The sequence below is a fragment of the Rhinolophus sinicus genome, linkage group LG02 (genome assembly GCF_036562045.2).
Source record: "Rhinolophus sinicus isolate RSC01 linkage group LG02, ASM3656204v1, whole genome shotgun sequence".
NCBI lineage: Eukaryota > Metazoa > Chordata > Mammalia > Chiroptera > Rhinolophidae > Rhinolophus > Rhinolophus sinicus.
Genome location: NC_133752.1, coordinates 164458984 through 164472863, shown reverse-complemented (window position 1 = coordinate 164472863; position 13880 = coordinate 164458984). Strand labels below are relative to the sequence as shown.

The following is a 13880-nucleotide window of genomic DNA, read 5'->3' as shown; positions in this document are numbered from 1 at the left end:
ACAGCCAGGCACCATGTAATGACAGGGATGTGTTCTGAGAAAGGCACCATTAGGCAATTTCATCGTTCTGCAATCACCATAGCATGATCTTACACAAATCTAGATGGTATACAGAGGGTGCCCAAAAAATGGATACACATTTTAAGAAAGGAAAACTGTTTTAAAATTATAATACTCCATATATACCAAAGACAAAAGATGAATGCAAGTCACATTTGCCTTCTGCAATTACAAGAGGTGCTCAAAGTGGTTACCATCAGCGTCCAGACACTTTTGATTACAGCAAACTACTGCTTGAACAACGTTGACCAAAGTATCCACTGTATACATTTTTCAGGGACCCCCAATATAGAGCCTACAACACACCAAATTTTCCCTCTACTCTTCTGGGTTCTTGGCTGACCAGGCCTACAGTCTGTCATTGATGAAAACATTGTTATGTAGCACGTGACTGTATATAAAAATAAATTGTGACATCAGTTAATATTTATGTAAAACTTATTTGGACATTGTTATAAGTGCTTTGCATTCATTATTTTATTTAATCCTCACAGCATCTCTATGAGGTAGGTATTATCAGTGTCACCAATTTATAAATAAGAAAATTGAGGCATGTTAAGTAACTTGCCAGAGGTTACTTGAGAGCAGAGCTGGGATTCACACCCCTGCAGTTTGTCCCAGTTTGTGCTCATAACTATGTTACATGGCATTTCCCTGTGAGTGACATGGGAGCAGTAACTTTACCTACTCTTCATTCCTGTAGTCCAAAGATCTTAAGCAGTTACTGCTGCTTAAACAGTGAGTACTCTTCAAATATTTGTTCAATAAATGCATTACGGTAATCTGAGTTAATCATCATGAAGGGAATGAAAAGAAGGGCTGGCTATTTGTCCTTTCCTTTTCAATTAGTTGTACCACTTACTACATATCTCAGTTTTGTCTACCTTTGGCGCCAGCTGATCTGGTTCTTCTAGTTTTACAATTTCTTGATCAAGATATTTCTGTCTTTACAGGCTTCATGTCATTTTGTAGCTCCGTAACATTATAATTATCTCTCTCTCTCTAAGTATGTTACTGTTGTATTAGCACTTGTCCACTACCTAGTGACTGGAAAATATGATGGCCCACCCTCTGGTCTGTCCCCAAGGCGAAATGAGTGTGATGGTGATTGTTCCATTGACCAAGTGGATCCAGTGAGTTTCCTGAAAGACATTCAGAAGACTTACTGATGGAGTGGTGTCGGGAAGAGCAGGAAGCTACAGACCACTCCTCACTGGATCTTTAGTCCAGAGAGGAATCCAGAGTGCACATATGCAGAAAAAGATGATCGGTTCCCAAGGGACAAGAAGGCAGAACACTCCAGAGAAGATTTAGCTGGTCAGACAGCTCCAGGTAACCAGGACATAGAGAGTGCTACAGAAATGGAGCCATGTTTCTGTTTATAGGCTCCAAACCACTACCACTCCACTAGTCCAAGTACCATCACCTCTTCCTTGCATCCCAGAACAGCTTCCTATCTCACACCATAAGTAGCTCAACCTTGGGTTTCTCACCAGATCATGCTTTCTGCATAACAGTTCTTCCCTCAATTTATCTCTTTTCTCTTGCATTTTACTAGAATTAGCAAGAAGAAACCAGTCTGCATCATTGATATTTTACCGGGAAATTTCAGCTAAATACCCAAGTTCACTACTCACAAGTTATGCTTTCGACATAACTGTAACTAGGGTTTCCAGGTGGGAATTCCCACCCGTTCTCAGGATATTTTTTTGCTTTTCCGTTCCCGAATCCCAAGAAAAGTTGGTTGGGAAATCGGGAAAATGGGCTCCTTGAACCTAGGTGGTTGGTAGTATCGGCCTTCACTTTGTGGAAACAATTAATCGTGGAGAATAGAAAACAGCTTATATCTCAGGATTTGGGAACGGGAAATCGAAAAAAATTCCTGAGAACGGGCAGGAATTCCCGGCTGGAAACTCTAACTGTAACACACAACACCACTAAGCTTCCTTCTACTATATAACAAGGATCCCCTTTCCTCTGGTTTCCATAAACATATTCCTCAATTCTTTCTGAGCGCTAATCAGCAGTGCTTTAACATCCACATTTCTACCAACCATTTATTACCATTTAGATATTCTGGAAAAATCTATACATTTTCTCTACTGTGTCCCTCGTTTCCTTTCGAGTCCACACTAACAGCACGTCTTTAACTTCCATATTTTTACCAACAGTCTGTTCAAGGCAAGCTAAGCTTTGCCTATCAGGCTCTTTAAAATTCTTCCATCCTCTGCCCAGTGCCCAATTCAAAGCCACTTCCACATTTTTAGGTATTTGTTACAGCAGCACCCCATTTCCAGGTACCAAAATCTGTATTAGTTTCCTATGGTTGCTGTGACAGAGTATCACAAATTTCAGGGCTTAAAAAAACAGAGATTTATTATAGTTTAGGAGGCCATAAGTCCTAAGTCAATGTGTCAGCAGGGCTGCATTCCTTCTGGAGCTTCTAAGGTGAGAATCTGTTTCCTTGCCTTCTAGTAGCCACATGTACCACTTGGCCCATGGCCCCTTCCTCCATCTTCAAGGCAAGCAGTGTAGCATCTTCAGGTCAATCTCTCTGTGTCAATCTCTCCCACCCTTGTTCCCTTCCTCCCTCCCTCCAGTCTGCTTCCATTGTCACATCTTCCCTGTGATGGTCCTGCCTTCCTCTGGTGAAGGCCCTTGTGATTACATTGAGCCTACCCCGATAATGGAGGACAATCTAACCATCCCAAAATCCCTAACTTAATCACATCTGCACACTCTCCTTTACAGTACGTTTCTGGAGATTAGGACATGGATGTCTTTGGGGCGGCCATTTGGAAGGCCATACCACACTCACCAACCACATGTTATGGGCCACGCACTGGTCTATATGTGGTTGCAGAGGTAGAAACTACCGTGTTTCCCTGAAAATAAGACCTAGCTGGACAATCAACTGTAATGTGTCTTTTGGAGCAAAAATTAATATAAGACCTGGTCTTATTTTACTATAATATAGGACCGGGTCTTTATAATATGATATGATATGATGATATGATATGATATGATATGATATAATTAATATAATATAATTAATATAATATATAATATAATAATACTGGGTCTTATATTAATTTTTGCTCCAAAAGACACAATAGAGCTGATTGTCCGGCTATGTCTTATTTTCGGGTAGACATGCTCTCTGCCCTCAAGAAACGTGCAATCTAGTGGGAGAGTCAGACATCAGTCCAAAACCCACACTGATAACCATACCAATAAATAACTGCAAATTGCAATTAGCACTCTGAAGGGCTTGGAGTCCTGGGGTCGTGAAGGCCACTCTGAGACAGCAACACTAAATCTGAGGCTCGCAGGGAGATAAAGAGCCAGCTAGCTGAGGACTAGGAAGAAGACCTCTGCACAGAGGGATCAGCAAACGCAAAGACCCTGAAGCAACTTTTGGGGGATAAGGGGAAGTGGAAACAGCGGCAACCAAGTAAGGCTGCAAAGGTGAGAGGGACCAGTTTCCTTTGGAACTTCTAGAACATGGTAAGAATTTTAGGCTTTATTCAAAGCATAACAGGAAAGGGTTGAGGAGTTTTGTTAAGCAGATGACTGATGTGACCACTCTGCTCTGTGGAGAACAGATTAGGGGTGGGGGATGCGGGGAGCGAGAGGTGAGCAAAAGTAGAAATGTACATAACTAGTGGAGACAACAGTGGCTTCAACTGGGAACATGGCTGCTAAAACAGAGAACTGTACCAATGTAAGGTAGATCTTGAACCAAAAATAATCCATGGGACTTGGTTTAATGTAGTGTCATTCAAAAGTTCGGGATATGGCCATAGGTATGGGTGGCATATGAGGAATACAGCAAGTTAATGGAGATGAAAATTAAAGGCATTGCGATGCCAGAAAGGGCATGGAACATCCATGTACCTTGAAATAATATGTGAAAACAATACGTGGAATGAAAAAGAGAGAATCATGAGCCAAGCGCTAAAATCATCAGTGGATAATGAGAGCAGTGACCAGGATGTTTTTCAACGATAGTTACAAAGAAGAGAAGTAGCACAGACTGATGGTACAAGTAGCGAAGAGGGGTTTTATAGGAGTCTGATGTAGATGTCACATTAAGCAGAGTAAAGGACTCCAGGCCCCCTCCAGCTCTGCGAGGGGAGAGTGGAGAAAACGAGCGACCTCCACTCAAGAAGACGGCAGGGAAATGACTTCAGCTAAGGGCAGGAGGAGCAGGAAACATTTAGGGAAGGTGAAAGGGGATGTGCTAATAATACTGAGTTGCAAAGGCTATTGTGGACAAATTTGCGTGGGAGGTTCTAGTGAGGGTTCAGTCAGGAGAGAAAACACAGAGTACCAGAGGAGAGTGAAGGTCGTGGAAGCACTGTGAAAAGATTTTGATATGGTAAATTTAACTGGTTGCAGGTTGCCAATGTTGTGAGTTCCAATAGTTGATTCCCTGAAGGATGTTGAATACTCAGGCTTCTGTGTTCACCCGTGGTCTGGAAGGGAGGCGAGGCATGCTTTTACCTCATGGCCTTCTATGGTAGGAGAATGAGATGGAATCTAGGTCCAGAAGTCCGGGCTTGGGTGAAAGTAGACCATGTATGTACCTAAAATGCTCTTCCTTCCTTGTTCCTCTGGCCTTCTCTCATGGCTCTGCTCAAGCATCACCTCCATCGTAAAGCCTTCCCTGATTTCTCTGACTAATCTTTTTCATGTACCACTGTACCTTGTACAGAATTCTGTTATAGCACATTTTTTTACTTGATTGTGTTTGATTTTTATATATTTCTCTCCCTGAAGAGTTATTTCTCAAGAGTAAGAATAATGCTTGAATTATTTCCATTTCCCTTTTACTTAGTATAAAGCCTAGTAGTCTTGGTATGAGCTACGTAATTAAATGAAACTCGAATCAGTCAGTTTGCTGGTCAGTATTGTAATATAGAAAAATTAGGTTTAGAGACGAGTTTGTATACTCTTAATAGCTACTCTAAAGTTTGGTGAATACATTATGTTTAACCTGCTTTCTTAATAGATCATTTTAAGTTAGTTATAATTAAATACAATAGTCTAGAAATTTTGTCAAGATATAGATCCTTGGTCTTAACTAACTTACACTGAATTACCCAGTATTTCAGATTTTTTTTAAAAAATTTTATTGGGGAATATTGGGGAACAGTGTGTTTTTCCAGGACCCATCAGCTCCAAGTCAAGTTATTGTTTTCAGTCTAATTGTGGGGGATGCAGCTCAGCTCCAAGTCAAGTCATTGTTTTCAATCTAGCTATGGAGGGAGCAGCTCACTGGCCCATGTGGGAATCAAACCTGGGTGTTATGAGTACTGCGCTCTAACCAACTGAGCCAACCGGCCACCTTAAAGATTTTTCTTGCTAATGGCTCTAGAGTCAAGTTAATTTCATCATAAGGCCTTTCCATTTCTTTTTTTTATTTCAATTTTGAATCTAATAAACTCAAGGTGTCAAAAATCAAACAATATGTAAATGTATACAGTGAAAAGTTTCATGGAACTTTTTCTCTTATCTATATATAGAGCTTATTCCTTCTTCCCTCCACCAGTTTTTTTTTCACCTCATTCTTTTATACCTGATGAATATGTGATTTCCAATCTTTTGTTGTTGCAAACAATGCTGCAATAAAGACTCTTATTCATATATCATTTCACACATCTACAAATAAATACAAAGCACTTCTAACTAGACTAAGCATTAACAATGATGTTGAGCTATTAAATCTATCTCAAATTATTTAGTTAAATTTATGTGGTTGCAAATGACTCCTCATCCCATCTTCAAAGTGTTGTCCTTTTACATCAAATGGTAGACTGATGGGTTCCTGTGAATAATGTTCTAGAACATTGATCAAGAGGAAAGAATGTGCCTGGTTGACCAGCAAACACAATGTTAATGTAAGAGATAAACATGGAAATTGTTAAAGGAGCATAAACCTTATTAATGTGAATACATTATGTTCCAACCTTACTAATGTGAATACATTATGTGTACAATCCTATATCTTGTGCATATTCACTGAATTACTAACATTACTAATAGAATATTTGCTCTAATGCTACTAAAAAAATGCCAGTTTAGTTAACAACATTGTGCTTTATAAACAGGTAATGAAAACATACGTAATGTTATATGATATTTAAAAAATAAGCATAAAGACTTGTGGCAAACTATCAGTGTAGCCAAGCATAAATTGTTGATGTATATAACCAAAGAAAAGGGAAATAAGTTAATTTGCAGGAAACTTTTAAACCCTGAACATAGTAGGTAACAGAACTGTACACAGAAGACTTGAAAAGTCTTGGTCCTTAAGGTATTCAAATGGAACAGATCTGAAAGCTAGAAAAATAAATTCAAAAGAACAATCCTTCTTTGGCAGAAGTAAATGCCCAAAATGACCTAATAGATTTTTTTCTTTCAAAATTCCAGTATTCAATGAACACTGCCTCTGAGTGCCTCTTTTGTTGGATTTGTTTGTCAGTGTATGCATTAATTAGTTTGCTTAAAAACGGCATTGTTTGCAACAAAAGAAAACCATGTTAAACAGTATTGGAATTGGTTAACATTGCCAGACACATGACTTTGGTTCTATATTCTAAGTTAGTTCCTTGGGATGTGACAGGGGCCGTTTCCATTTATATATTGTCTAAGTCTGAAAACAGTAGTGATTTAGCAGACTGGCATTGCCAGGCTTGTTTCTTGTGATTTTCATGGTGTTCAGTTCATATTGCTATGTAGCATCTTTTTCTATGAACTTTCCCAGAAATGTTTACAATATAGGCTGACAGTCCACTTACAGTCTATGTAGTTTCACCACCGACATTCTATAAAAAAAGAATCAATGAGAAAGTAGCACCTATATGAGTTTGGCAATAGGCAATAAAACATATAAATATTTACTCTTCTTTGTGTTTTTATAACCCTCTGTTTTTGGGGAGTCAATTAAAGCTTTGACTCCAAACAAATCCAGATATGGAAAAATGTTATCTGCTGTTCAAAAGCAAGTGTAAAACAAAGTCAATTAATCTGTATCTAGGAAGTCTGGAAATTAGTATTTGATTTAACTTGACGAATAGTGTAAAGCACCAATATCCAGTTTCTCATTATGCTCTGCTATTTGTGATCTTAAGCAATTCTAGTAAGTTTTTTGATCTTCATTTTCCTCATCTACAAAATGGGGCTAATAATGATAGCTGCAATGCTTTCCTCATATGAATGTTCTTTGTTTTGTTTTTTAAAACTTTTATTTATTTTAAGTGTGTTTTTCCAGGACCCATCAGCTTCAAGTCAAGCAGTTGTTTCAATCCAGTTGCGGAGGGCACAGCTCACAGCGGTCCATGTGGGGATCGAACCGGCAACCTTGTTGTTAAGAGCACACCCTCTAACCAATTGAGCTAACCGGCCTCACCTTGTGTGAATGTTTTAAGGTTACAGTTCAACAGTATGTAATTTGTATGACACTTAAAAATATAAAGCATCATTATCTTGGTAAAGCAAAGAAGTCTTTCCTCAAGCCTGGATGTCTTTTCCCTATAAACATCAGCACTAACCTTGCAAGTATACAGAACATTCACTGACACTGAAAACCATGGAATTCCTGACTAATGCATTATGCTTCCCCATGTAGACATTATAACTCTTCCGTTTATCTTCACAGTTCAAAGAAACATTTATTGTGGTTTCAGATTTGTGAACTAACATCTAGCACTAAAATCAAAATAATGTAAGTTTGAATCTGAACCTGTAAAAAGAAAATTAAATGTACATGGCAAAATCACCATTAATACCGGGGGTGCCAAAAAAATGTATACACATTTTAAGAGCTGTTATCTTAAAATGTGTGTACATTTTTTTGGCACCCTCTATATAGTGGTGGAATGCTAACAACTGCTAAGTGATCCTGTGCAAATCCATCCTTGGCCTCATGCCCAAATTGCATTGAGATCTTTGTTGGTCATGTAAGAGACATCTCTGGAATGTTTGGCCTAGAACATCCCAACAGGTGCTCCTTCTGTCTGGATTCATAAGGAATCAGACATAATTTGAACTCTCTAATTATGTCCTAGGCTTCTTAGAGTTCCATAAGGCAAATAACCAGCTAGAATCAAAACAGTAAAAACAGGAGCCGCCGGATGGCTCAGTTGGTTAGAGCGCGAGCTCTCAACAACAAGGTTGCTGGTTCAATTCCTGCATTGGATGGTGGGCTGCGCCCTCTGCAACTAAAGAGTAAAAATTGTGAGTGGACTTGGAGGTGAACTGCACCCCCCACTACTAGATTGAAGGACAACAACTTGGAGCTGCTGGCCCCTAGAGAAAAACACTGTTCCCCAATATTCCAAACTAAAAAAAAATTTTTTTTTTAAATAGTAAAAACATTTCTCTGACTTGGGGATAGACTGTAAATGCAATTGATCAAATATTCAGATCTACATATCAAAATAAGAACTAATGAATTTGTTCTTTTTAGATGAAATATAGAATTATTGTTAATGAAACTAGCTAATTTTACAAGTATTTCACAATTTTTCAATCACAAAGAAGCATGTATTTTTCATTATGACTTCTCTGGATTATTGCTTGTAATTTCCCCCACTTTTTTTTTTTAACTTGTCTTTCACTTTTACTTTCTTTTTGACATTTTTTCTATATTTTTGGAGCATGATTATCTCTTTAAGATTTTCTTTCACTCATTAATCACTGAACAAAAGTAAAATGTTTTGCAAAATAGCTTTTCCCACACACAAAAAAAGGCATGGCCTAGGTAACAATAGAGAAATGCTTATGTGATGTGCTATGCTGTATTAATAAGGTGATCTAATTTCTAAGTTATTTTAAGGATACAAATAGTCAATTTCTAGAGGTAGTAGCATCAGCTTGTGAATTTGAGAAGGCTACTTAGAAGCATAGGTGCAATTATCACTTGAACCTGATAGAAAAAAATCAATTCTGCTTTGGCTTTGTATTCACCACTCATGTTGTGAATCACAGATTAGATTTTATGATCAAAAAATGTTTGCAAATATTTGCAAAGTTATGTTTATGAATCAGAGCATCCCAAATCCTTAATTTTGAAACATTTTAAAAATCTGAGTTGCACCTCTCATTTATATCTCAGTTGATTTATATAGAATCCAATTTCAGTGGTCTTAGTTGATGGGCACTGACTCGTATTGCCAAATGGGCTGGAGGATCGGGGAAGCCCATCAGTAAAGAATGTCTACCATATGTTATGTTAAATATTTAGCACATTTGGACAGCTGTTAAGGGGATAAAGTTACAGCACAAAGAGTGCTCACGTTTACAACAGTAAAGTGAGCAGACCAGTCAGTTTCCTCCTGTGCTCAAAAAGAATGATAGTATCACATAGAAAGCAGAGGATGCCTGGGATTATGATGTCTATCATGGTAGCTTCCAGATTCTCACTCTGGTATGGTAACCAAATCCCCTTGGGCATAAGGCTGAACATTCCACTAGGTTTCCCCAGGATGGTATCTGTCATTTAGAGGAACTGTGGTTGCTACGCTCAAAGGGAAATAGAGAAAGCGCTTCCCTTTTTTGTCTTCCTATATCCATAAATAGGCCATTCAAAGAAGCAGACAACCTGAAACCCCAAAAGATATAACCAATCCAAACACTCAAGCTGGCCATGGTTTAGAAACAAGCCTTCATTTATGCACAGAAATAGTTTACTCATAAAACCAGGCCTCTCAGGTTAATAACACTACCATCCAGCTGTTCACTTCCCTGGTCTGTATCTTGATATTAGAAATAGGAATTAAAGGGGAGCAGCGTATGGCACTCCAAAAATATGTCTCTTTGGCATAAGGATTATCTTGGGCTAATTACTTGAGTGGCGGCAGACACAGAAGAAGCTCTGAAAACAGAGTAGAAGTTGCCTTTTCCTGAGGGAAATTTACATTTATAAGGGAAATCTCCTTGTGTAAGAGTATCTCCCTCTCGATGCCAGGAAGAGGATAACTAAATCTCTAGAAACTCTTACCAATGGAGAAGGCTCCTACTTAAATCTGAATACCAACTTTACCCTTGTTCCCTGTGCTTTGCCTGATAACCTCCCATAATTGTGCCCCTGAAATCTTTTTTTTTTTTTTCTTTAGCTGAAGATATTTAAGGTGGTGGCTTAGACCATTTCAGGGTCTAAACCTCTGTTCCTGGGTGTCTCTCATGTACACAGGAGGCCTACATGTTGTTAAATTTGTTTGTTTTTCTCATGTTAATGTGTTTTCTAAAAGAGGAATCTCAGCCAAGAGCCTAGAGGGGTAGGGGCACAATTCTTCTTCCTCCCCTATAGGACCAAAAGTCCTGGCCTGAACTACGAGACAAAATCTAAAATTATGAAAACAATTGGGAGATACATCGCTACTGAAAGAAACCATAACTTGGTTTTAATCCTTAGCATCAACATCTGTAATAATCAAATGACTGTTTTCAACTTCCTTTCATAAGGTTTTAAACCCATTTCAAATAATTAGATTTCAGTTTCAATGAGCTGACAGGCAAGAAAAATTCTTGCATACAAGTGGAAAATTTTCTTAACTCTCCTTCCTTTCTTCTAAAATCAAATAAAATTATTCATTACAGAAACTCATTAATGAAATAGTACCCCAAATTAAATTCTTGTCCTTTTTTCCCTCCCTGTTTCCTTTTTTCTCACCACCACATATTCCACCAGTAGCCTGATTAACTAGCTATGCATCTCTGAGCCTTGCCTGAGGAGCCACATTCTGTGTCTGGAATAGAAACCCCTTTTCCCCTCCAGGCCTCATGTCTTGCATCCTGCAAATATACAAACAGTCCTCTACCCTTATAGCCAGTCTAAGCCCTCTCACTTTCTTCATTTATCCCTGACAATTATTTCTCTTGTTTCTGTCCTTTTAGGATATGTGTCTCTTTAAAATCTCCACCTAAATTTAGTAAAACATAATATGTGCTTACCATTTGTATACAATATATACAATATACAAGAGCACATATTATTCAATGTATGTACTGTTTTTCTTACTCAGTTGCCTATTCTGCAAGTGTCTATCTTAAAATTTAAACTCCCAGGCAAGACCATGTCTTGAAAATTTGCTGAGGACAGAGCTTATCATAGTGCCATGTGCAAATAACATTTTTTAAAAAAAAAAAATGATCATGATAGCAGTAATTAGGTAAAAGGTTAAGTAGACAGATTTTTTTTTTTTAAATAATAAAAACAAAACGAAACCTCACCTACTCCTTAGGTCATGCCTAGAATACAATCCTTTCTTTCCAAATCTTAGTAAAATATCGGAAATCAGAAATGAGATAACTTAAAAATATCTTCTAGTTTTTTGTGTATAAAAGTTCTTTGTAAAAGGGGCAGGATTCCTTTTGAACTCACGTTAAAGCATCATGAACTTACAAAAATGCATAATCAACTATAGTTCAACATAAGATTGGGAAAAGCTGGAAAAGCAAGGCTGTTTATTCTGATAATTTTCTCCTTTTTTCTCATTAACACTACTCTCAATCAAACTGTATTTTCCAGCTGAAATTAAACAGACATCAGCAAGCCAGGAATAGAATATATAACTATAAAAGAAAAAGGATGCTAAATTTTTCACTGTGACACATTTGCATGATCTCTTTTTAATACAAAACTGTGTTTCCACTCAGTTCCTGCTTAATCTTAGTGGACATTTTAATGAAAAAGGCACCAGATACTTATTATTTCTTTTAAGTGAAAGTGTGGATAAGCACAGTTGAGAACCATACTTCATCTCCCTCCTTTGAAACTGTGAAACATGGCTTACCGTTTCCCCGAAAATAAGACCTAGCTGGACAATCAGCTCTAATGCGTCTTTTGGAGCAAAAACTAATATAAGACCCAGTCTTATTTTACTATAAGACCAGGTAATATAATATAATATAATACTGGGTCTTATATTAATTTTTGCTCCAAAAGACACATTAGAGTAGATTGTCCGGCTAGGTCTTATTCTCGGGGAAACACGGTATTTCTCCTAAAAGTTCTGATTGCACACAGGAAGGAATCCCTTCCAAAATGTTATTAGATTAGTGCAAAAGTAATTGTGGTTTAAAAGGTTAAAAATAATTGCAAAAATTGCAATTACTTTTGCACCAACCTAATAGATGGCAAAACTCTTTGCACATCCTTCACATGCCTTTTAAAAAGCTGCTCTTCGGTTTTCAAAGTCATTGCAGTTCTCCAATGTGTAAGACCAGGAAAACACAATACTCAATGTTCATTCTTAAATCTAAACCTTCAGAAGTAATAGGCAACTCAGCTAGTTATCCATGATTAGCATAAGAATAAAAGCCATTAGGCTGCTCACTCAGTTTAATAAAAGAATGACCTGAGGTTTATATGATTTTGTAACTCCTAGAAGCTGTAATTGCCACAAGAAACCAAAGAGGAGACGTCTGCTTTTAATAGTAATGAGACATTTTTACCTCCCCCTGCTAGCTTCCTCACCTAGTTCTGCACCCGCTGTCTTAATACCTACACCCAGCAGAACACCCATCTACAGCCAGGGACACCCCCACACCTCTTCTCTAAAGTCCCCCACCTCCTATGCATCTTAGAAACTGAGAAAATCTTCTTCTTTCTTTCCAAACTACTTAACAGGCAGGGGAAGAAGCTGCCAGCAGCCTTTTATTTCCAATCACAAGTGCAGCTGTGAAAAAGCCTGATGAGGCACAGCCTGTGAGCAGAGGCTAAAAAGAACTCTGCAAAGAATGGAAGGTCCCTTCCAGTGATGATTGACAGAGACGATATTACAAACGTTTGCGTGGCCACAAACCGTGGGGGGGTCCTTCCTCCGTCCCCCTTTCTGCCAACTGTGTCTATGAGGAGTCCCAGGCTCAAAGCATACACACAGTTTTGTAAAAATACAGTCAAAACCATAAGCAGTTACCTTCATTGTTCCGGCGGCTGTGGGGATAGCTGGAGCTGAGTGAAGGACAAACCCGAAGTGCCCCTGGCACTCTGTGTGTTTGGGTTGGAGGCTGCGGGAATGTCTGGGGAAGTGGCTGGGGTGGTGGCTGCTACACGTGGCGGCAGGAATGCAGACTGGCCCTCTCGCCGGGAGATGCTGGCTCTCCGGCCGATTGCATCAGCAGGAAGAGCTGTAAGAGTGTATTTCCCCCAAACCACCCCCTGAGGGTAGTCTCTACCGGCAAGAAAATTCAGATCTCTCGCCCTACCCTGAGTCTCACCCCCACCGCTCACTCCTGGGACTCGTCATTTCCAGAGTAGAACACTTTGTAGTTGCCAGAACCGTTTTAGTAGGCTAACACCAAGTACTGCAACATTTAGACTTTCTATTTCTTGTTTTACAATTTTCAGGACCTTGGTTCATGCTTCTTATGTCCCATATTCCACTGTATGTGTGGTGCAGGCGGCGGTGTACTTTCCTTTTGCCTTTACGCATGTCAGACGATACACATCCTTTCAGCTTTGGTCTAGCTGCATCATTAGCAGCAAAGCTTCTGATGCGTGTTCACTGGTCTTCCCCAGGAACTATTTGAGTGTTTTCCAACCTGGGAGTCTCATCTTTCAGCAATACAACCACTGCTAGCCACAGGTGGTAGTGGAGCTAGTGTGACTGAGGAACTAAATATTTTATTTTATTTAAATTTAAATAGCCGCAGGTGGGCTGCATCGTTTATGACTTCAAATTCTTCCAGAACTTCTGGTGTAGTTCCAGATAACGGGTGGTGTGTATTGCTGAAACATCCAGCCTAAGAGAAAGCTTGTAAGAGTTTATTTGAGCCAAACTGAAGACAATAGCTGGGAAGCAAAATCTCAA

General features: G+C 38.8%; 1 protein-coding gene across 1 annotated transcript in view; it reads right to left on the bottom strand.

The window, feature by feature from the left end:
- Positions 1–13187, bottom strand: part of BCAT1 (branched chain amino acid transaminase 1) — a 77683-nt gene extending 64496 nt beyond the window's left edge. Inside the window, exon 1 of the mRNA XM_019737823.2 lies at positions 12987–13187. Coding sequence (XP_019593382.2) covers positions 12987–12992 — 6 coding nt within the window. The 5' untranslated portion in view covers positions 12993–13187. The remainder of the gene's footprint in view (positions 1–12986) is intronic.
- Positions 13188–13880: the final 693 nt, after the last annotated feature.